Raw genomic sequence first — 24,622 nt, forward strand, 5'->3', positions numbered from 1 at the left:
ATGTTTCCACTAGACTTTGCTGTTTCAGCACCCAAGAATCTATGTAAAGAAAAGAATTGCTCTGAAGCAGGCATTGTGGTATGTGGAGGCATTAAGATCAGAATTTGCGTCATCCTCTGGGTCTGGAGAGGCACTTGGTGGCAGATGAGGGCAGGCCTAGCAAGGGATTAATAGCCTCAGTGGACATCTGAAAGGCACAGCAGATGTTAGTTGTGCTCAATACCCAGTGATTCCCAGGCCATGCAGGCAGCTTTCTAAGTGTGCATGTCCCAGATATTGAGATATCACTAGATATGTATAAGCTATCAAGTGGAATTTATCAGTTGTCATGGTAGACCCAGCAGGGCTTTTGTTTTGCTGGGAGATGCAGAGCTGTTTGAGACCAGAGCTGACTAGCTGACAGCAGTGGAGGAATGGCCAAGAGCTGTCATATATGGTCCTCCTCTTTTTTAGCCCTTTCTCCAAGAGTGTTTAGCCTCTGTTTTAAATTAACACTCAGCAGAATATCTTTTGGAAGAGAGGGCAAATTAATAACAAGCTCAGATGCCACTTATCCTTAGCCTGCTGAGGTCACAGCGGAGACCTGATGTAGACTGTGGTTGGAAGTGAAGTGTAGTGGATGAGGAAGCTAGATGGACAATCAGGCAGGCAGCAGGACTCAGATGTGGGCAGCCCAGTGATCAGCTATGTCTTCAGCCAACGTCAGGAGTTCTGTACAGGACTTCAGTTCTTCAGAAGGAAAGCAAGGCAGAGCTTCACAGTGAAACACTGCAGACTGGGTCTGGTTTGCTGGGAAGGGCAGCCTGAGACACTGCATTACAGTCCAGTGGCTAGTTTAGCTAATTTAACAGAAAGCAACTTAATTCTAAACCCCACTAGATGGGGACGTAGAAACTGTTTAGCCACTTTTTACCTCGGCCAAGATGACTCATTGAACCGATGGGTGGAGGCAGTGGTAAAATCAACTGGGGGAATCTGGGGTAGACAAGACAGGGGGCTGATGATTAGGGTGTGATTCCATAAATGGGGAAACTGAGACTCTAAGAGATGAAATGGTTTTGCTCAAGAACGGATAGTAGCAGATGAGTACCTGATTCCCAGATCTTGTCCCTTCCCCAGCCTTGTGCTCCATCCACCATGTCCTGGCCACCCTTAGTCCCCTTCCTCTCTAATACCAGTGACACTGAGTCCTGCAGCTTTTACTTTCCTTTTCTTCAAATACTCCTCGTGCATGTGAATAATCTGGGAAATAGGTAATTAAACAAGGGTTTGCCCATGTCACTTGGCTTCTGTAAGATCTGGGGCATGGGGGGGGGGCAGTGTGCAGGCAGAGAGAACATGAGAGATGGCCAGGTAATCAGCATCAAACATGTTTAGATGATGTCATATGGTCCCGAGCAAGGTTCTGAATTGCTCTGTGCCACAAATTCCTCATTTGTATCTCAGGAACAGTAACAGTACCCCTTTTATAGAAATGTTTTGATAATGAAATAATACATAGTAACTACTTAGCTCAGTGCCCAGCTGAGTGTTTTACATGCTGGCAGTCAAAATATTAGCTATCATTAAAAGATGTGAAGGTGATTTACTCCAATATCCAATGCCATTGTGAGGGTAGCAAGATGTCAGGCCATTCTATTGATCTATGAATCTTGTTTTACGCTTTATAATATGAGTATTTCAAACCATTCAGCTCTATTCACTGGATTTCCTGGAGTTTAATTTAAACATTCCCATCAAAGTTAATGTGACTCTGGCCATTCCCCTTACTGCCACCAAGCATGATAATAGTCTTGCACTGTGCACTACCAGAGTAATATTACCTTTTCCTGGCTGCTTCCTACAAATGGCATCATCTTAATATTGTAAAACCGATGCAGGAGAAAATGTTATGTCAAGGAGGAAATTATAATCATTATTTTAGGGTGGTGAGCAAGATAAAATTTTAAGAAGCCAAACCTGAGTGGCATACAGATACATTGTATTTGACCCTTTTTTTTCCCCAGGAACATCCTGGTTTTCTGGTTATGAAACTATTTGGACTCCTCTTGCAGACTTTGTTCTGAAACTTAAAGCCTGCAGTGGTCTTCCTTTTTTGTTCTCAAAAGGAAAAAGGCTAACCGTCTTCATGCAAATTAGTCTGCTTTTGTTGAAAAACTTCAGGGGATTCATCTATGAAATGTAGATACAATAAGAAATACAGTGCATCTTATTGTTCTTCTTCCAGCCGATGTAAGATTGTTTCCCACAGTATGGGATACTTAACAAAAAAAAGAAGAAGAAGAAGTGTTTAATCACAATGCCAAAACTCCAGCAATGCCTTTGACTGCCTTCAGGGGTGGTGGTGGAGGTGGGGAAGCTAACTATTCAATACTATATTATTTTCCGATGATTTTGCATATAGCTGGGGAACGTGTAAATGAATGCAGAAAAATCTCATGTACTAAATTTAGGACTAACAATTACAGATTTTGGAGTTCTGAGCTTCTTTTTGCTCCTCAGTAATTCCAAATATAAAAAAAAAACAGTAACTACTAATAGTATAAGAATAATTTTTTAATAATGAGTAAAAATTGTTTTGACAATGTTGAACTCTTTAGGAATGTATCTCTGTACTCTGTATTAATTGGGGTTTCTTTTCTTTTTCCCTCCCTGTATTTCAGTGACAATTTCAACGAGTACCTTCTTTGATGGCTTGCTGGTGACAGGACTATACACATCTACAAGCGTTCAGGCTTCACAGAGCATTGGAGGTTCCAATGCGTTTGGATTTGGTAAGCTTTCCTGACATAAAAAATCAATAATTGTCAGTGTTTAAACAGTTATAGGCCTTATTTTTTTTTGAAACATCCATTTTAAAAGTATCAGACATTGATGACTTCAGAGAAACTAACCTGAAGTGATTTTTGTGTTGTTTGTTTGAAGTTAGGTGAATTGAAATGTCTTGTGAATGTACAGCCAACCACAAGCCTGGTGTGACAATCTTTCCATCCCTCCCCATCTACTGCTACTATTATACTTGGTCTTGTGGGTTCAAGTAAATCTCTGTGTTCTGACATTTAGGTTGCTGGAATTGGCATTCTGTTTGATGCCCATGCAATTAGTTCATAACCTTTTTTTTAAGTTTTATTATTATTTTTTTAAATAAATGTACCCCCAACATGGGGCTTGAGCTCATGACCCTGAGATAGAGTTGTACGTTCTGCTGACTGAGCCAGCAGGTGCCCCTCAATAAGCTGTTTTTTTATAAACAGTTCTTAGGATCCTGGGTTAAGTGCAAAGTATCATGTTAAGTTTGGCAAGTAAGCATTGTACAAAATGGAAGATAGTAATGATTGTTGAAATGATTGAAATCCATAAGTATTCATGAAAAGAATGTGTTTTAATATTTAGAACACTTCTGTGGAGTCCTTGTCCTTGAATCAGAGACCTGGCAGGTTACTTATATGGGGAGACAGAAGGCTGTAGGATCATCACCGAGCTCAGAGAATTCTCAATTTGGAAATCCCTAGTTTGCCCATTATGCGGTAAACATGCCAAGCTGGAATTAAATAGTCCCTTTTCAGCATCAAAAATGCAAATTTAATATATCCGTTTATGTAAGACATGAAATCACTGATCTTACTCTGAAATTGGAAAACTGCACAAGACTCCCTACACTGATATGAAAAAGATAGAATTGCGTTATCAGAGGCAGCCATGTGTTCAGCATTTTATCTTTTCTGGGGTATTTATTAAATAGATAATTTGTATCTACTTTTGATATATGAAAGGCATCTCCTCTGCGCCAAGTCCTAGCAGTAGCTCTGCCCAGGTGACTCACTGATTGATGTCAGAGCAGTACTGGTGATGTTCCATTGTCACTCTGCTGGCCCAATAGGACACTCACCGCCTCAGGGCTTAACAGAACCTGGAAGTCATTTAATCATCATGTTAACTTATTTGACCCTGAGAATTTGCCCTATTTTTAAAAGATCTCAGATAAGCTTGTACAATGTGTTGATAACTACTTCTAAGTTCTAATCCTCAAGAAAAAAAATCTTAGGTTCCCAAATTTGCTTATTTAGCTCCATCCTTTTTGTGCGCTGCAGAGGTGAAAGGTCAATTTACAGTCCTGTATCTTTACACAATATATATGATATGCTGCCTGTTATGTTACAACAGGACTCATAAGCAGGGTTGCTGGATTTCACAAGTAAAAATTTACAGGACATCTGGTTAAATTCGACTTTTAGATAAACCATCTTTGAGTCAAAGAATACAATATTTGGGATAAGGCATTCTGGGTTTTACCTCAGCCCAGTTAAATCAAAACCTCTGGGAGTGGGGTGTGGGCATCCATTGTTCTTAATGTCATTTGGGTTGTTGGGTTGAAAGAACTGGTCATGCAGTGCTGAGAACTGCTGTACTGGGTCAGTCCAGGCTTGGCAGTGGCAGCAGCAGCAGCATCTGGAATCTGATTACAGCATCCCAGGCTTGTCCCTAGACTCAGCGAGTGAGATACTCTGGGGGTGAGACCCAGTGACCACTTTCTAAGAAGCACTCCAGGTGATTTTGATACACACTCAAGTTAGAGAACCACTCTTCGTTAATTAAATAGGAGAGACCAACGTTATTTAAATGACCATATAAATACATAATTGCAAACCTTGCTAGAAGCAAGCTTGCAGAAGTACTGAGTACAGGGAAACGGTATGCCAGGGAAACTCCATCTAGTCTGGAGTGAATGGGATCGAGTTAAGAGAGGCTTTCCTCAGAAAGTAGGGTTGAGCTGAGATGTCAACTTAATTTCCTCATCTGTGAAGGGCATTGGTAAGGCACCTCCTTCATAAGATTCATGAGAATTAAAGGAGGTTATTTATGTGAAGCCCTAATAAGCACAGAAGAAACACTTGGTAAAACTTGGTATTCCAGAATTATCCTGATAACTAACACAGTTGCTCACCCTGGTCCAGGACTTGTATGTACTCCCTTTGAGGGGCAAAAAACAGTTCTTGGGAGAATTAATCTGGGATTAGTAGATCCAGATGATTCGAGAGGACTCGGCTGAATGAAATAACTATCACTTGCCAATATAGAGGCTTTAAATGAAAAAAAAAATCATGAAAAAAACTAAGTACATTGTAAACACATTTTGAAAGGACACATAAAATGCAAGTGTCATATTGCTTCCGGTTTTAGCTAGTAAGCCAAACAAAAACTAAAAATGGAATTGTTGGGGATCCCTGGGTGGCTTAGTGGTTTAGCGCCTGCCTTTGGCCCAGTGCATGGTCCTGGAGTCCTGGGATCGACTCCCATGTCAGGCTCCCTGCAGGGATCCTGCTTCTCCCTCTGCCCGTGTCTCTGCCCTAGCCCCCGCCCCCTCGTCTCTCATGAATAAATAAATAAAATCTGTAAAAAAAAAATGGAAATGCAATTTTTGGAAGTTATTGTTTTTTGAAAGATTTTTTTTTGAGAGCGAGGGGGCAAGGGGAGGGGTAGAGGGAGAGGAAAGAGACTCTCCAGCAGACTCCGCACTGAATGCAGAGCCCTGACTTGGGGGGCTCAAGCCACTGAGCCACCAGGGTGCCCCGATTGTTAGGAGTTATTTGAGACATCCGAGCTTTGAGACATTTTCTGTGGTGACTTTGAAAGCTGGAAAAAAGGCAGTTTCACTTGAATGAGAATGTTTTTTGATTAGCTTAAATTGTACCTAGTCTTCCCATCACCATTAACCCTGTATCATTAGGTTGTTGGTCTGAAGAGGCTTCCAAAACATGAAGTCCATTCGTGGTGGTTTGATTTCTGTAACCACAGCTCAGGTCTCCTACCAGTATAGGACATAATTTTTATATGGGTGGGTAGATAAGTGAGATCTTTTGTAAGTTCCAGTGATATCCAAATAATTTTATGTGGACTTAGATGATAGCGGTAAATTACCTTAAAAAGAAAATTGTTATACACCTCAATATTATTAAACGGACTTAATTTTTAAGTGATGTTTTTGAATAGAGAGCAGATAAAATGTCTTTAAATAAATGGTCACTTTAGAAAACTAAAGCACAATAATTTTTCGGTGTTTGATTTAAGTTTGACATATTCTTTCCAACTTAAGAAAATGAAGATTTGAGTGGGGTGCATTTAAGAAAGGAGAAGAAACTCTTACAGAAGGTAAATTGGAAAAAAAATCGCTGCTTTTTGGTAGTTTAGTAGTTATATTATTAGGATCAGGCTGAAAAAAATGTAGCATTCTTTGATCTAGAACAAAAGAGTTATTGAATATGTAATCTGTCATTAGGCTCTGACTTGATTGATGGAATGTTAAGCAAACTTGGTTTGTTTGGCATTTTCCCAACACACCATAGGATTAGTGTGTGATATATTTAACTAGCTGTGTTAAATAAGACAAAGTAAAACATAAAGTTGAGTCTAAAAAAGTACTTCTGTAAGTTTTTTCCTTTTATAGTTAATTTTAATTGTACTAATTACATGAAAGTTACAGCCGCTCTCCTTTAAATATAAAATGTGTGTGTGACTAGCCAAAATAAGGCTGTAATTATTCTTAAGATACTGTTGTATAAATGTAATTCCACTAACATAACTACAGCCTTTTATGCAAAACCAGAATTCTTTAAAATGCATGCCTCACTGACCAAAAATAGACAAATGCCTAATAGCCAGAAATACATTAAAACAATAGCTTTGCAAAAGATGACTGTATGCCAGCAATGCATGATTTGAAATACCTCATTTTGCTTGTCAATATAAGAAAACATGCTGCTCTAGGGAAGAGTGATGTTTAATTATGGATATCTCTTTGTGCATCCCAGAAGAAAAAAAAATGCTTCCTCTTGTCTTTGGCATTGAATTCCAGCTCAATCATGTAAATCTTCAAGGCTCTTTGTGGTCGCTCAATGAAGGGCTATTTGAATATCCTTTCATACAAAATTATTCTTTTTCCAGAGGCTGAAATGCATTTTACTCAATATTTAGTGTTCTGGCTCTAAAAGCATTTTACTCATTTTTGATATTCTGGCTCTAAAACCGGAGAACTGGGTTTGCAGGTCTGATGAGTAGCAGCCACACTTCAAATTGTTAGACCTTGCATAAATTAAACGTTTGTGCTTTGCCATTGCTAAATCATTGTGCTCAGCTAGTACATGAGCCATTTTAACAGTTTTTCATGTAAACTTTTGTAATTTTCTATGTATTTCCTTTTTCTATAATAATGAGGCATTCTAGAGCCAGTCATTTGATAAATTACAAAATTCTTAAAATGGCAAGATTTGATAAAATCCAAGTTTGGGGAGAAAATAGGGTGAATAGATCCAAGATTTTTTCTTTTTAATCTTTTTCTCTTAAACATTCAATCATGTCATTTTTTAAAAAAATATTTTATTTATTTGAGACAGCACAGGCAAGGGCAGTAGCAGAGGGAGAGGGAGAAACAGGTTCGCTGTTGAGCAGGGAATCTGATGCCCATCCAGCTGGATCCCAGGACCCTGACATCATGACCTGAGCTGAAGGCAGATGCTTAACCGACTGAGCCATCCAGGCGCCCTCCACATTATGTTTTTAATAGAGATTAGGCAACTAACATACAAATTTAATATCTTCAGTACCATTTTAAAAACATGGTGGTAGAACTTTTTAAATTAATGATCTGATTTTTTTACTATAATTTGACACTCTAACTTTAGATGAATAAGGATATACTTATAAAACAAATTATTTACATGTTTTAAGATTTAAAATTGTAGTAAATCTTATGTTGGTTACTAGTTTAAAAATGTATACTTTACCAGTAGATTTAGATTGTATATTAATGTTTCATTGCCATGATGCAAATTTTTGTCACTACTTTGTTTTGTTGTCATTAAAAATAGAAATATAGGCTTCATTTAAGCTAAGTTTTGGTATTCCTTCACTTTGAAACTAAGTAAAACCTTATGACTTTACTAATTGTCACTAGGACTTCTACATCACTGGGCATTAGCTACAGTTCAGTCTTAGGTGTCCTATCCTTGTGCCTTTGAGACCCACACATATGTTATGAATGTTATATACGTATGTTTAGGTTTTAATATTTACCAAGAGGGGATAGCCACTAGCAACTTCATTGAATGAATCCTCTATAATAATGCTATTTATTGGCTAGCCTAAATTAAGCTAAATTACTCAGAATGATCTTGTTAAATTTATTTTGTCTGTCTCTTTACAAAGAAATGCTTTGGGGCAGCCCTGGTGGCTTAGCAGTTTAGCGCCGCCTTCAGCCCAGGGTGTGATCCTGGAGACCGGGGATCAAGTTCCACATCGGGCTCCCTGCGTGGAGCCTGCTTCTCCCTCTGCCTGTGTCTCTGCCTCTCTCTCTCTCCTCTCTCTCTCTCTCTCTCTGTCTCTAATAAATAAATAAAATCTTAAAAAAAAAAGAAATGCTTTGTAACACGCTTGAGGAATTTTAAACATATTCAGGGATTTTGAAGGCATGACCTTTTATTGGATATGGTAAATGATCTATAATTAACAAGAAGACTTTAAGTTAATTAAACAAATTGCTGTTGTCAATGGTACCAGGAGCATAGCTGACAAGAGTTGAAATTGCCATTAATTTTTCCTATTTACTGGGTATTAACCTAAGTTTGGTCTTAACTCATTAATTTGGTCTCAATTCCATTTGCTTATGCCAGCATTACTTTCATTAAGAAATAGTATAATGTAGTTTGTATTTGACATATGACAAAGAATTCGGGGATTATTTCCCAATTCTTAAATAACTATAAAGAATCATTTACTAGAATAGTGGACATGATGAATGTAAAGCTGTTGAATTAGTCAGTTAACAAATTGCTAAAGCAAAAGTTGAGGGGCATGAGATTTGGGCCATGGGGAGGAATTAGAGGAGAAAGGCACCTCAGGCATCACATGACCTCCAGAGCTAGACAGTTCAGGTTCCACGCCCACCTGCCACTGCTTCTTCCTAACTTAGGCCACATTCATTCTTTTCCTAAGCCTCCATGTCTGCATTTGTAAAATGAGGATGATAACAAAGGTGCCTTATTCACAAAATTATTGGGTAGATTAAATGAGTTATCTATTCAAGTACCTAGTATATGTACTTAAGATAGGTATTATTTATTTTTAAAGGTTTTATTTATTTTGCTTATTTGAGAGAGAGCATGCGTGCACATATGCACAGGAGAAAGCAGGGGGAGGGGTAGAGAATCTCAAGCAGACTTCCTCCCAAGTGTGGAGCCCGGCTGGGGCTCAGTATCACGACTCTTGAGACCATGACCTGAGCTGAAACCAAGAGCGGGACACTTAACCGACTGAGCCCCTAAAATAGTTATTATTTAAAAACTCAGAAAGAAGTGAGAATTCTTTCTTTGAAAGAGCTAACAGAATGAGTAAATAGTTCCAGTGGCAGAATGTTTGGAAGAGGAAGGTTGACTTTAATTTGGATGCAAGTAATGCACCCAGTTTCTTTCCTGTTGAATTTAGAGCTGAAATAGACCTTTGGTAGACCCTGGCTCAGTCCCTGTCCCAATGTATAGGTAAGGAAGCCAGGCTTAGGAAGGGCAAGTCATGGCTATTACAAGAAATGGTGTAAGTGTGATGAGTAAAACCAGGTGTTCCGACATCATATCCAGTTCTCACTTTTTTTTTGAAATGTAATTCACATACCATAAAATTTACCATTTGAAATAGACATTTCAGTGATTTCCAATATATTCACAAGGGTCTACAGCCAACATCACTATCTAGTTTCAGAATATTTCATCACCTCCTAGAGAAACTCCATCCCCATCTAGCACTCATTCCCCATTCCTTTCCCCACACTGTCCCTGACAACAACTGATCTACTTTATATCTCTATGCATTTGCCTATTTTGGACATTTCGTGTAAATAGAATCCTATAATATGTGGCCTTTTGTGTCTGGCTTCTTTTACTTAGCATCATGTTTTCAAGGTGCATCCATGTTGTAGCAGACATCGGTAGTTTGTTCCTTTTTATAGTTAAACATAGTATTTCCTTGTATGGCTAGACCACATTTTATTTAGTAGATGGAAGTTTGACAGTTCCCAGATTCTTAAAAGGAGCTAGGGTTGTACAAATTGGGAAAGAAAAAGTTTAAGGAAGATGTAAAGCAATTGGAAAAAACAACATTCTTTGATACTTATCAGCAGCTCTAAAACATTTGAAGATCAAATTGTTTAGTCCCTTCTGTGGCTTAAAACCCGAAAATGATTAAATCTAAAAATCAAGATGAATTTTTTCTCTGCCCCCCTTCCTGCCATTCAAGAGAGGCCATTGTGGCATGATTTTACCCCAACCCTTTGGCCCCATGTAAACTATGAATGAGATCTACAAGCCAAGCCGAGTCAATTAAATTTACTAGTATGGGAATTTGGAATCAAGTCTCATTCCCAGTCCAACTCTTCATGAGCTAGATCAAGGCATGTGTAAACCTTTGGGAGGTCTGGGAAGCCATCATCAACAAGGGCTCAGAGGAATATTGTGCAGGGAGAAGAGAAGTGGAGACAGAATGCTGCTTGATGTGCCAGAGCTTTCCAGGCTCTTATTTTTGGCTTTCTTCCCATCAGGTTCTGATTTTCTTGGGTTTTAAGAAACAATAATAAAAATAGCTCACATTTATCAAGCACTTGCTATATGGCAGATGTGTTGCAGGTATTACCTCTTTTGATCCTAACAAAAATCCTACTAATTATCCTCATTTTTTAGAGGATAAGAACCTGAGGCACAGAGAGGGTAAGTAACTTGCTGAAGGGCACGTAAAGGGAGTTGCGAAGTCATAATTAAAACTGGACTCTATAGTTTCTCCTTAAGCTCTCCTCACAGCCCAAGCCTCCAAACCCACTTGAGTTGGTTTATATTACAACCCAAAGAGTCTTGATTCAAATAAGGCCCTTTCTGCTCTAGCCCTGTCTTAGGGCTCCCGACTCTTCCTTCTATCCTTTACAGTCACATACATTCCCACTACACACATACACACACACACACACACACATCCCACTCTCAATAACTCACATCTCCAGTACATTCTCATCACACACACACATACACCAATCACAGTAACCCACGTTTCCAATCCATTCTCATTATACACACACACACACACACACACACACACAGACACCTGTGCACCAATCTTAACCTGCATACAGTTCCAAAATCACAGCTACTTTAAACTACATGCCTTTGTTTATAGTGTTTGGAGTTCCTTCTGGTTATCTCTGCTGGGCAGACATCCTGCCATCTTTTAGGACCTCTGTCCTGACTCACCTCCTCTATTGACCCTTTATGACCCCATTCCCTGCTCTTCCCTGGCACCCGCCCACCTAGAATTCTCTATTCCCTCCTCCGTATTTCAATCTCTTCCCTGAACTCCACCAGCTATCTCTAACAATCTATTGAATTTGCTTGTTTAAAACCTTTATCCCTCTTTGAGGACAAGAGATGATCTAGTCTTCTTCACTCTTATGGCATATAACAAGTGCTCAATAAATATTTATTGAATAAATAAACTAATACATATCTCTCAGGATTTGTGGGGTATTTTACTACTAGAGCTGACATCAGTAAACACGTGCACAGGTGTCCTGGTATGGACAAGAGAGTGAATATTTAATGTCTTTAACTTTGAGGATATTTCTGAATCTATATATGTACATATAAGTCTATACATCTGTCCATATATTTAACACCATACAAAAATATGCAAGTTTTATCATCAGAGATTCTTGGAAAATTTAGTACCCTGTCTACCACTTTGTCTCTTTTGTTCCCAGTGGTGGCAGACACCAATGCCCTTAGATAGGAGAGAGATTGATAAAGTGACTTCTTTAGAATCAAGGGACAGAAAGAAATTCAAGATTTTCCACTCCAGCCTCCTATCTTAGGGTATGTCAGTGTCCTAATGATACATATCATTAAGTTACTATTTTATCTCTTAGACCTTTCAAAAATGATGCCTCTGTAATTTCTTTGGAACATATTTTAAGATTACATCAAGTGGGATGATTAAGGAAGGTTTCTTGGTATATACATGTAACTGCCTGTTTCAACTTCAGTGCTTTTCTCATATAATTTCTTATGCAATTGAAAAAGGTAAATGTTTGTTAAAAAATCAGTAAGTAACTTGTTTCTTTCCTTTAGGAAAAAAAATACCACACTCATCTATTTTATAGCTCCTTCATACTTTACCTTGTCAGTTTTTTTCTGGACACTTAGCAGATTCTGGAATTTAGCCTTAATATATGCCCTGAAACCCTTGTAGATACTTTAAAAATGTATCCCTAAGGAAGGAGAGAACCTCCGATTCCTTTCTCCTGCTTATTTCTGGTCAAATCCATGTGCTCAGAATCACAGAAAGCTGGTTGTTCATAAATAAATGTCAGGAAGGTCACATGTTTAGAGCGAATTCTAATGGAAGTTGCCACTATGCTATATAAGTTATGATTTTTTGAGATTATTTTGTTATGATTTTGTCTGTCAGTGCTAACATATTGTGAAGAGGCTTTGAACAAACTAGGACAGAGCAATAGGTTTTTATGTGGGGTACTTTCTGATGTCAAAGCTTTTAAGAGTAATTCTGGAAAATAAGTTTCTATAAATGAGGTCTTATACCTTACTAGATAAAGACCAAGTCAGGAATATTTTACTTTCTTCCTTAAATAATACTTTTAAAAACCACTTAGGAATCATGGCTCTTTGCTGATGAGAGATAATATTTTCTAGAAGAGTGACACTTTTTGTAGTATGCCAGACTGTCCATTTTAACAGGAAAAAAAGATCAAAGTATACACTTAAGGGAATAGACTTTGAATTCTTACTCTGATCTAGCAGTCATTTTGCTTGTAATGTGATTTACTCTTGAAGTTTGCCAGTCCTTCTTTTGGTTATCTAGGTAATGATAAATGAGTTTATGTTCCATGTTCACAGGAATTGATTTATAAATACTCTTGGTTAACGTTGGCTGCCTCTTTCTTGGCCGTTGAATCTCAGAACAACTTAAAATAATTGTATCATGTTATTACTTTCTAGAAACAATTCTGATAATAATCTTTGGAGTATTAGGAAAAAAAAAGTTGTGAAAGCAAATCCTTGGCATCACCTAAAAAATAGTTCTGGATGCAGCATACGAATTTGACAGCAGATGTAGGAGTCCAGTAATGGCACTTCACCAAGTGCTGGTTCTGTTTCCACTCTTGCCTTCCATTGTGTAGTCTGCATTCAGCCCTCTGATGCTGAGCTGTGCATGCTGCCTAATAGATGTGTAGGCTGCTCTCTGAGGCAAGCACACAACTAAATTACTGTTTTGGGGGACTCTGAATGTCTGAATGGAAAGATGCTTGCTCATGTGGGAGTTGCCATTTTGGAAAAGAGAATAGCGAAATTGTTAGTATTTTGGTAAAAGTTCAGACAGAGCTTCCCTCCTGCTTTTTCCTTCCACATGTTTTCAGACATTGGAACCATGTTGTTGCCATTATCTAGTTAATGATGTTATTTCTGGTTCTTCTTCAGAACAGTACCTCTCCACATGAACTTGAGTAAACAGCAAGTTAAAAGTGAAATAAATGGCGCTATCAGAGATCATGCCCTGGGAAGACATTTGTTTATCCCTAATGGTTTTCTTCTTAAAATAATTAGCTATTTGCATTGAGAAGATTCTTTTCAACCAGCTTTTTGTCTGTGCGATCCAACACCATTTCTAACACTAAGAACAGAAATGGAGTGAAATCTGTTCCTAATAAAGGAAGAATTTAGTTGACGTTTGGCTTTCTGTTTCTAGAGAATGGGACAAATGAGTGGCTCTAGAACAATTACAAGGTTGACGAAGTTTATCCTTCAAGTCCATAGCCTTTCCTCTCCCTTTTCCCTATTTCTTGTCCCATTTTTAACAAAGAGATACCAGACATGTCTTGGAATGAATTTTAAAATATTGTGCTAACAGCACCTTTTTTCCCACATTCCCTCTTGCAGTCATTATTGTCTTATGATGCGTTAATAGCAAGACACATGGTATGGCGATATAAAAAAGCTTGCAATATGCTGGTTAAACAAAATTAAATAACACTTCTTAGAATCTTTAATATACCTTTATTTTGAGATAACATAACACACATAACATAAAACCATTTTAGAGTGGACAACCCAGTGATTCTTAGTATGTTTAGTGTTCTGCAACCATTGCCACTAACTAATCTGAAAACATTTCCATCACCCCAGGAAGAACCCTGTGCCAATTAAATATGGTCAGTCCTACATCCCTCTCCTCCCAGCCCCTGTTGACCACTAATCTACGTTCTGCCTCTATGTATTTACCTGTTCCGGACATTTGATATAAATAAAATCATGTAACAACGTGGCCTTTATGACTGGCTTCTTGTACTTGACATGTTTTAAAAGCTCATCCATTTCTAAACATATTGAAGAATATATTTCTTCATTTTTTTAAAGATTTTATTTATTTGACAGAGAGAGAAAGAGAGGGAGCACATGTGAAGGGAGGGGCAGAGGGAGAGGGAGAAGCAGACTCTCCTGCTGAGTAGGGAACCTGACACAGGGATCCTGACCTGAGCCAAAGGCAGATGCTTAACCAACTAAGCCCCTCTTTTGGTTCTTTTTATCAAGTCTGTTCGAAGCATTCAAATTAGTGTGTGTGTGTATATATATATATATATATATATATATATATATATATAATCTCTTAGAAGTGCTCGTTTTTTATCAATTTAAATACCAGTTAATGAATGAAATTATATTAGAATAACAATAGGCTCAAATGAAATAAACAGATGATTTTGGGGCATACCCTAGATAAACGGACACATAAGAACATACCAGATAAGCCCACGTGTGGAAACCCAAAAATCAGACAGAAAAGCAATGGTATCTACTCCGGCATGTGCAAGGCTGATGTGACCAAACGAGCCGGTGAAAGAAATGCCATCACAGTTATACTTATATGGTTTTATATTATGTTTAGGTACTCATCTAATGAACTGTTGTTATTTTTAAAGATGATGTAATAGGGATTTGATTGAAGTATCTCAGTCTTTTTTTAAAAACATTTCATTATGAAGAATTTCAAGTGTACATCACAAAGAATTTTACAGTGAGCACCCACTAGCTAGGTAAAATTTGTATGCATTGAAATGCACATTCTTAGGGATACATAAGGTTAGATTTGATCAGTGTGTAAACCTGTGTAATTCAGACCCTTATCAAAATATAGAATATTACCATTCCCCAGAAAGTTCTCTCATGCCTCTCCTCCATCAACTCTCACTTCCCAAAAGCAACCAATTTTGATTTTGTTCCACCATAGATTAGTTTTGCCTGTTCTGGGACTTTGTATAAATGCAGTCATGGAATACATACCCTTTTGTATAAGCTTCTTTCACTTAGCAGAATATTTTTTTAGATTTTTCCATGTTGTATCAATACTTTGTGCCCTTTTATTGCTGAATAATATTCTTTTGGACACTTGGATTGTTTCTTGGTTTGGTTATTATGTATATAGCTGCTATATGTACATAGTCATGTAAGTCTCTTTGTGAATATATGTTTTTGCTTTTTTTTTTTTTCTTTTGTGGGGCTTGAACTCATGACCCTGAAATCAAGACCTGAGCTGAGATCTAAGTTGGATGCTTAACTGACTGAGCCACCCAGGTGCCCCCTTGTTTTAATTTGTATTGGGTAAATACTTGGCAGTGAAACTGCTGTGTATTGTTTTATAAGCAGCTGCCAGACCTTTTCCCAAAAGGTTGTACTTTTCATACTCTGAATATAAAAAGTGCATGGATACTTTTAGAATATAAAAATTTAAATATAAATTAATAAAAGTACAGGAATATAATGTTGCAGAACATTAGAAAATTATAAAAGAGTTGCAGTTGTTCTGCATCTTCATCTACACTTGGTGTTGTCAGTGTTTTTAATTTTAGCCATTTTGGTGGGTATATGGTGGTATCTCACTGTGGTTTTAATTTGCATTCCCAGCTGGACTAATGATGTTAAGCACTTTTTTTTTTAAAGATGTGTTTGAGAGAGAGAGTGTGTATGTGCAAGTGGGGGAGAGGCAGGAGAGAATCTTTAAGCAGACTCCCTGCTGAGTGCAGAGTCCGAAGCACATCTGCATCCCATGACCCATGAGATCACAACCTGAGCTGAAACCAGGAGCTGGATGCTCAACCGACTGATCCACCCCCTGCTGAGCACTTTTTCATGTGCTATTGGCAACTTTTGTCAAGTATCTTTTCATTTTAAAAAGTTGAATTGTCTTATTATTGAGTTATAGGAGTTTTAACATACCCTGGGTACTAGTCTGTTAGTAGGTATATGTTTCGTGAATATATTGTCCCACCTATGACTTGCCTATTCTTTTCCTCAATGGATTCTTATGATGTGTAGAAGTTTTAGATTTTGATGAACTCTAATTTATCAATTTTTTCTTTTATGGTCTTTGCTTTCTGTGTCCAGGCTAAGGAAGCCATTGCTAATGCAAATCTTACTTTTTAATGTGCTCCAGATGATGGAGACTAAAAAAGTAACTATTTTGCTTGATTTTTTTTTAAAGTAGCTATTTTCAATCTTTGTAATCTTCAGGTGAGTACAAAGTAGATACAGAGTTCATATACAATATTTCTAAAAGTTTCTCATTAACCATTGTCTGCTTGTTTTAAAAAAGTCAGGAACTTTTTCATTTAATGTGGCATTATTTTTACACGTAAAACTTTGTCATCCCACATGTGTAAGCTCCTGATGTTAATGCACCACGTTACAAGCGACTGAAATTGCTTCAGACTCCCGGATTACACTGTGATAAGCCAAATGGGCTTCAGGACACTCCCTTCACACCAGAGACACATGCCAGAAACCAAACAGATGGTAAACTAGGCAGAAATGACCCTCGGCATTCTCATTAGAGCAGTCGGGGAAATTTTAATGGGCCCCCGTTTGCCTCGTGCTGTATCTAATACCCTTTGAACTGCCTTTTTTTTTTCTTGTTACAAGTCAACAACCACCATGTATATTTTAATAGGGATTATCAAACACAATTTGCCCAGAAGATGTACAACCCTCTAATGCTAATTAACCAAGTTTAAATAATCACTGAGTTCTGGGATAATTGGAAAGAAACACTGTTTTTCTTGCCAGTGCATAATTACTAATTAACAGGAAGATAAAATATCTGTGTAGCAGTCATATCTAGAAGAATCTGTTAACAGTTAATTAACTGATGAGTTGATGCCAAGTCAGTGTTGGTCAAGAAAGTTTACAGATAAAGTTCTCTTGTTAAATAAATAAATACACCATGGAAAGATGACATCCTTGAGCCAGAACCGGGCATGGGGGGAGTAAAGACTGTGTGACCCTGACCTAGTGTTATAGTGCTTCAGGTGGGCAGTCCTTACATTCAATAATTAGTGTCTCTTTGGTGCTAAATATTAAAAACACCCACTGCTGGGTTCTACTCTGCTGTTAACACCTAGGATTTGAGGCTTCATTAATTTGCTTTTCTCTTGATCTTAATAATTGCATGGGCTTTCTCAAGCTTAAAATGTCCTTATGAAATTGGACCACAGCCTCCTCTGTTTTTTCAGCTTATGAGAGTTAAGACTTGAGTGTGTGAAATGGATAGCTGGAGATTCACAAAAAGAAAATAAAAGCTTGACTGCCAGTTTTCTTTGTTTTTGTTAAGCAGGAGTTACCATTATGCTATTCTTCACGAGTATTTGAAAACACATCCATTAAATCATTTTTTTAAAGTTAACAGTTTTTTGTTAAAGAGTAGCATGCTTTTAAACCTATTTTTGATTTTTTCATTTATACTAATGAGTGAGTGGGTAGTGCCAAGCATTTAATACACACTGCCTGATAATTTAAGTGTTTTAAAATTCCATTTGTTTGGGGAGTCTTTTAATCATTGAGCAAAAATTAAAATTCAGTTATTTCTTGATGAATGCACACTTTTAAAAAAACTTATTTTTTGCAAAATCTTCATTGCAGTGAAGAGTATACTGTAGGTGAAAAAATCTTGTAGAACTTAGAAGTTCTGTGAATAATAAAACGTTGAATTGTTCAAAAGATAGGAAGATAATAGAACACTTGGTAGGAATCAATGGTTTCTTAGATAGTGATGGAAATGAAGAATATGTTTGCTACTTTCTTTTGAAATGAATGAAAGAGTAAAGATAGCTTTGTAGCAGGAACATTTTAATCCTTGTACACACACTTACACTTAATACACTGAAAGATCTGGAAATGGCTATTGTAATAGAAATTTTATTTTTGTCATCTATTCCCTTATATTCAGACCTCAGCCCTATTTTAGTCTTCAAAGACTGTCTTCAAAGAATGAAAGAAGGAGAATCAGTGTGGTGTTAATTGTTTTACTCCATTTTACTAGACTGCTAATTAGTTTGATGATGAGGAATCACTTAACCAATTCACTTATCAGTTATACACATTTCTAATCTTAATGACCCTCAGCCTTGGGATATACAATATTTATTCTTTAATGTTTCAGCACATCATGACACAGATACATACTGTTTCATGATTTTTGCTTTGGTTCAGTGTATTTTTATGTGTTCTTGGTCGCATAATAAAAAGTATATTCTCTGCTAGGTTGTGCTTATTACAGAAGTTTGAAAAGCAAACTGCTTTAAGAGACCGTCCCTCCAATGTTGTGGTTGCTTAAGTGTGTGGGCACTTATGTGCAGATATTTACATTCATTAGATATTACATTCTTTGGTGTGTAGGTTTAACTATTGTAGTTTCGAGTGATCAGTAAGCCCTGCAGAGAGCAAGACCATGTAATAACTTGTTATTCAGCTACAGCACAGATTTGAATAGGACACATTTCAAGATTTGGTGAGTAACCACTCACTACCCATATTTCAGCGCATTTTGTTTTTCTCTAAATGTTCTCATGGAGTGTGAAAGTGGTAAGAACTTTTATTTCTTTGTGAAGATAGCCCTCAAAGAGGTTATCCATGAGAGCTACAGGTGAACATGAGGGAAAGTGAAGAGTCTTAGCCTGGGTGCTCACATCCCTAGGGTTGTCCAACGTTATGAGCCCCACCTGAGGGCTCTGCATCCTATAGGAGTGTCTGGGGGCCTGGCTCATCTCTAGCTGGGTATTGGCATCCTTGGACTCCATCCTCATAGAGAGTCAGCTGTGAATACAGCTTTTGGGACCAGAAAGGGGGAACTTTAATTTCTTTCTTTTCTCCCTGTGCAGTCTCTTTCTATCCTCTGCCCATGCACTTGGGGAGGATGCCCTTTGGAAGGATACAGAGAGATCCTTCTGGCCTCCCTTCAAAGCCCTTTTGACATAGCAGTCACAGAAACCTGTCCCAGAGTCTTTCTCTTGTCTCTGGAAACTCCTATTTTGGGCTCAGAATTAAAGATCCCTTTAGCTCTGCCATCAGTTTTTTGTTATACTGCTAATATACAAATTGATTGCAGGTACTTTCTGAACTATAGGATTTCCTATGGACATAATAGGAAATTCCTAAAACAATCGTAGTTTCAGAGTGGATTAGAAAAGGCAGTCTTATGCTGGCAAGACCTAATGCCTTTAGTTTTATTTTATTTTATTTATTTTTTATTTTATTTTATTTATTTTGCCTTTAGTTTTAAATGAGACACTAATTTATATACTAGGGTAAAAAAAGTGAATTATAATATCAAAGGGTTGCACAGATTTGTTGAGCCAAAATCATTTTTAAAAAACAATACATGCTTGAACCTAAACATTTTTTAAATGATTTGGTTCCAGAAATTAAAAAAAAATTTCAAATCTTAAGTTACCTTATGTATAATGGAAGTACTTACTAATACTTTTTTATTTAGGAAGGACTATTTCATGAGTGGATATGTTGTTATTCCCCGGAGTAGCCGCAGGAGACCCATCCCTGGGGAAAGAGACAGGATGCTGGGCCTATGGAGGGAAGACAGGAGAGGGAGAAGAGGATGTTCAGCAGCTGGTAGATGGATCACACGAGGCTTGTGAGAGGCATTATGACTTTTATGGGTGCTCCTTACTTTTCTTTGTATTTTCTTCTCTTTTCTCTCATTTCTGCCCTGTCTTACTTCTTTTTACTTTTATCTCTTCTTTCTTAAATTCCTCTTTTTAGTCCTTCTATGGTGCTTTTACTTCTTTCTTCTCTGTCTCTAGTGATTGCTCACTCTTTTCTTTTTAAATATTTTAAATTGAAGTATAGTTGACATAACATATTAGTTTCAAGTGTACAGCATATCATGGTTTAATATTTGTATATACTGTAAAATAATCCCCATGAAAAGTCTAGTCAGTATTCATCATCATAAATAGCTACAACATTTTTTTCTTGTGATGAGGACTTTTAAGATTTAGTCTCTTAGCAACTTTGAAATGTGCAACATGGTATTATTGCAGGTACCTTACATCCCCATGACTATTTTATAACTAGAAGTTTGTTATAGAAGTTATAACTAGGACTCCCTTCACTCATTTTGCCCACTTCCCCAACCTCCTCTTCTCTGACAACCACCAATCTGTTCTATGTATTTATAAGCTTTATTTTTATTTTTATTACTTTGCTTGCTTCTTAGGTTCCATGTATATCATATAATATTTTCTTTTTAAAAAATATTTTATTTATTTATTCATGAGAGGCACAGAGAGAGAAGCAGAGACACAGGCAGAGGGAGAATCAGGCTCCCTATTGGGAGCTTGATGTGGGACTTAATCACAGGACCCTGGGATCATGCCCTGAACCAAAGGCAGACGCTCAATCACTGAACCACCCAGATGCCTCATACAGTATTTTTCTTTCTCTGTATAACTTATTTCACTTAGCATAATGTCCTCAGGGTACATCTATATTGTTGCAAATAACAAATTTTTCTTTTTTATGGCTGAATAATATTCCTCTGTGTGTGTGTGACATTTTTTTTATCCCTTCATTAATTGATGGACACGTAGGCTATTTATAGGTGTTGGTTATTGTAAATAATGCTGCAATGAAATGGGGGTGCATATATATTTTCAAATTAGTATTTTTGTTTTCTTCAGATAAATACGTAGAAGTGGAATTGCTGGATCATATGGTCATTCTATTTTTAATTCCTTGAAAAACCTTTATACTGTTTTCCATGGTAGCTGCACCAATTTACATACCTACGAACAGTGTATAAGATTCCCTTTTTCTCTGAATCCTTGCCAACACTTATTATTTCTTGTCTTTTTGATACCAGCCATTCTGACAGGTTTGAGGTGATACCTCTTTGCACTTTTGATTTACATTTCCCAGATGATTATTGATGTTGAGCATCTTGTCATGTACTTGTTGACCATCTAAGTGTCTTTCTTGGAAAAATGTCTACTCAAATCCCCTGCACATTTTTAAATCAGAGTTTGTTGTTGTTATTGAGTTGTATGAACTGTTTATATATTTTGGATGTTTATCCCTTATCAGATATATGATTTGCCAATATTTTCTTCCATTCAGGAGATTGCCTTTCCATTTTGTTGATGGTTTCCTTTTAGTTCCCCATTAGTGCTTTTACTTATTTTCTCTCCTACATCTAGGTGGTTGCTCATTTCTTTCAATTCCATAATTCCTTTCCATCCTTCTTTTAATCCTATATTTCTTCTTTCCCATTGTCCCTTCCCCCCACGTTTTCTCAGCTCTCTGCCCTGTGCCTTTTCTGTTGGCCTCAGTGTACTCTCTACTCTTGTCCCCTCATTCCTTTATGCATCATGTAAGCAGCATTTGCTCCTTGGATTATCCACAGTGATAGTATTTAGGTTCCTGGCATAGTTTACATAGTCAGAGAGAGTGTGGCCCATGTTCACAATGTGTCAGGAGCAGAGCAGGCTTATCAAGATGCATCATGAGGTATGCAGAGATATGGCAGTCCTGGGTGAACGCCTGAAACTGTGAGCTGTTGTCAGGTGATTGATTATTATGTGGAAAAAAAACACATTTTAAAATTAAATTTTGAAGTAACAAGTCTGCTTGCTATAAGAGCACATTTTAAAATATATTTAAAATTACTGAATAAGCTTTTGTGCTCCCTGCTCATAATTTTTCTTTAAAGTATTTGAAATATGAAATGAATTCCAAGGTACAAAGCATCATAAATTTATTAGTCCTCCATCATTCTTAAGGATTCCAAAACAAACCTGATCAGAATTGGTTGTGACCTTACCAAAAGTTATCCACATTCCCTAATACACGTCTACAAAGGATATATCTTCATGTGGCTGTGGTGGGAAATGATGGTAACCATAGAGGAAAAACCACCTAGTATAAAACATAGACTCTCAATGATTGTTTTTTTGTCTCTGCTTTCACTCTTTAAATTTGCTGGTGAATTGCTAGGTGCTGTCATATATACCTGCAAAATTTCAGTGACTTGAAACTATGGAATTTGTTTCCTCACTTGTGTATCAGCTTACTGTGGGTATTTCTGGTTGGCACAGAGACTCTGCTGTCTTCACAAAGCTTCTTAGGTGAACCTGAGCATCAGTTTCCTACTGATTGAAGAGAGAAAACAGAGTAAAAGGCACAACTACTTTTTAACTATCTTGGCCTAGAAATGATATATCATTTCCACTCACATTTGGTGAATGAAAACTAGTCATACGGCTTAGTCTGGATACATTGCGGTGAGGCAAGGGCATACTGGAAAATATAGTTCTAGATGAGGCAGCTGCCTACCAGCAATAATTGTGTTCTGTGCCAAGGGGAGCATGACTTTCTGTGGACAGAGACTTACCTCTGATACATTCTTTCTCCCACCTTGCCCCAGCACACTAGATTCTTCCCTTCTCTTGTTAGTCTGTTCCTCTGGGCTGAAGCAAAGGGACTCTTAGGTGTTGTTAGCAAGAGAGCGTCCTGGGTGCAGATGATGCCCTGCACAATGGGTCTGTACTGATTGAAAAAGGAATGAAGGCCTATAGGGCCCTAGAAACAGGGATTGATGAGAGAAGTAAAGGAATCGGAGGGCTCTGTGATGTTGTAAAGGCAGTAGATATTTGTTGAATAAATGAATAGTGAATAAACAGTGAGGTGGGGGTAAAGTAGTAAGGACCAGAAGAATAGGGGTATTTGGTCAGAGATGGGATATGGGAGCTGGTACTTTAAAAGTGCAACAATTCCAGGAAAAGATCTAGTGTGCCATTTGAAGTATTGCTGAAGTGAAGTGGAGAAGAAGGTCATTGGTGTTGAGTTTCTCAGAGAGCTAGGAGGAAAGACTATTAAGAATGGCCATCCATGTTGGCACTGACCACATTCACAATTATGGCAAGGGTTGAAGAGAAGACCACCAATCTGATGCAAAGTCAGTGGCCATTGAGATAAGCTGTGTGCTTCACAGTGATGTTTATTACCAACCTGTAGCACAATGAGGTGAGACCCATCATCCACCCAGCACATTTGTATGATATGCTACAATTTATAAACCAGTGTCAGGTATGTAATCCCACTAACCATATAAACTGAACACTGTTGTTTTCAAGATGTAAGAGCATTTTTTATTCTTGCTTAGGCAGGGAGGCCAAGGAAGACCTTTTAAATACAAATGGAGGATGACCCAGTTAGATCAGTAGTTAATTCTCCTCAGGCAAATAAAGAAATAGTTAATTCTCCTCAGGCAAATAAAGACTTTGATGGAATTCCACTTTCAATTACTACTCCCTACCTTTTGATTCAAAGAGAGAATGGAACTCAAGGATCACACCATTTTCTGTAGCATTTAAATATCCAGGGTGCTTGGTGGTTCAGATACCAAACGGGCGTTGGTCTCCCTTATCATAGGGTCTCATAGGGTGAATCAAAAGAAAATCTTCTACAGTTTTGTAGATACATTGTCCTAGAGCTGCAATGAGGTGAAATGAGATGAGACTCTTGCTTAATTAGTAAGAAAAACCTTTTAAAAATATCTATGTTGTGTTCTTAAGAAGGCCTAAGACAGAGGTACAACTGCAGGACATCAAAGACATGGAGAGAGCAAACCAAAGGCATGGTGACAAGCAGTGTGGGAAAACTATTGCCAAATGTGCCATGGGAGGGACTGGAGTGAAGTCAAAGGAATATGAGTGAATTGAGGAGTGCATTAGTAAAAAGGTCATGAAATTGAAAAAGAAATTGAATTGGTGATAACTAGTTGGCCATATCTCAGAGAAGTCTACAGAGAAGTTCTACACGAAGTGTGCCAGGTAAATCAGTGTTGGAGAGGTTACGTTACGTTAGCTGACACAAATTATTGTGTTGTGCCACCTACTTGGAGGAAGCTGGGAAAATGTGTCTTGTTTCAGATCATTAGAGACTTCAGAGTGTGTGTCTTAAGAGTGTCTTCTTTAACAGGGAAGTATTTGAGTCTTTGTAGATAACAGAAATCTTACCATTTCACTGAGTCTTTACCAGTATTCACAGTGCTATTCCCATTTATAGTTTCCATGTCTCTGCCTGCCTGCTTCCCTCTGTCTGTCTGGCTCTTTTTCTTTGTTTCTTAGTCTGTCCCTGTCATGTGGAAACATTAATATAACCCCTAGAAGGATGTATTATCTTCTGGAGGAGTGTCTGACTCCCTATAAACCTGGCCCTGTCGGTAGTGCCTA

General features: G+C 37.7%; 1 protein-coding gene across 1 annotated transcript in view; it reads left to right on the top strand.

Moving 5' to 3' along the window:
* The window catches only part of RELN (reelin), a 479,257-nt gene that overhangs the window by 62,893 nt on the left and 391,742 nt on the right, over positions 1 to 24,622 (top strand). Inside the window, exon 2 of the mRNA XM_055301120.1 lies at positions 2,664 to 2,774. Coding sequence (XP_055157095.1) covers positions 2,664 to 2,774 — 111 coding nt within the window. The remainder of the gene's footprint in view (positions 1 to 2,663; positions 2,775 to 24,622) is intronic.

The sequence above is a fragment of the Nyctereutes procyonoides genome, unplaced genomic scaffold, assembly GCF_905146905.1.
Source record: "Nyctereutes procyonoides isolate TBG_1078 unplaced genomic scaffold, NYPRO_anot_genome, whole genome shotgun sequence".
Lineage (NCBI taxonomy): Eukaryota > Metazoa > Chordata > Mammalia > Carnivora > Canidae > Nyctereutes > Nyctereutes procyonoides.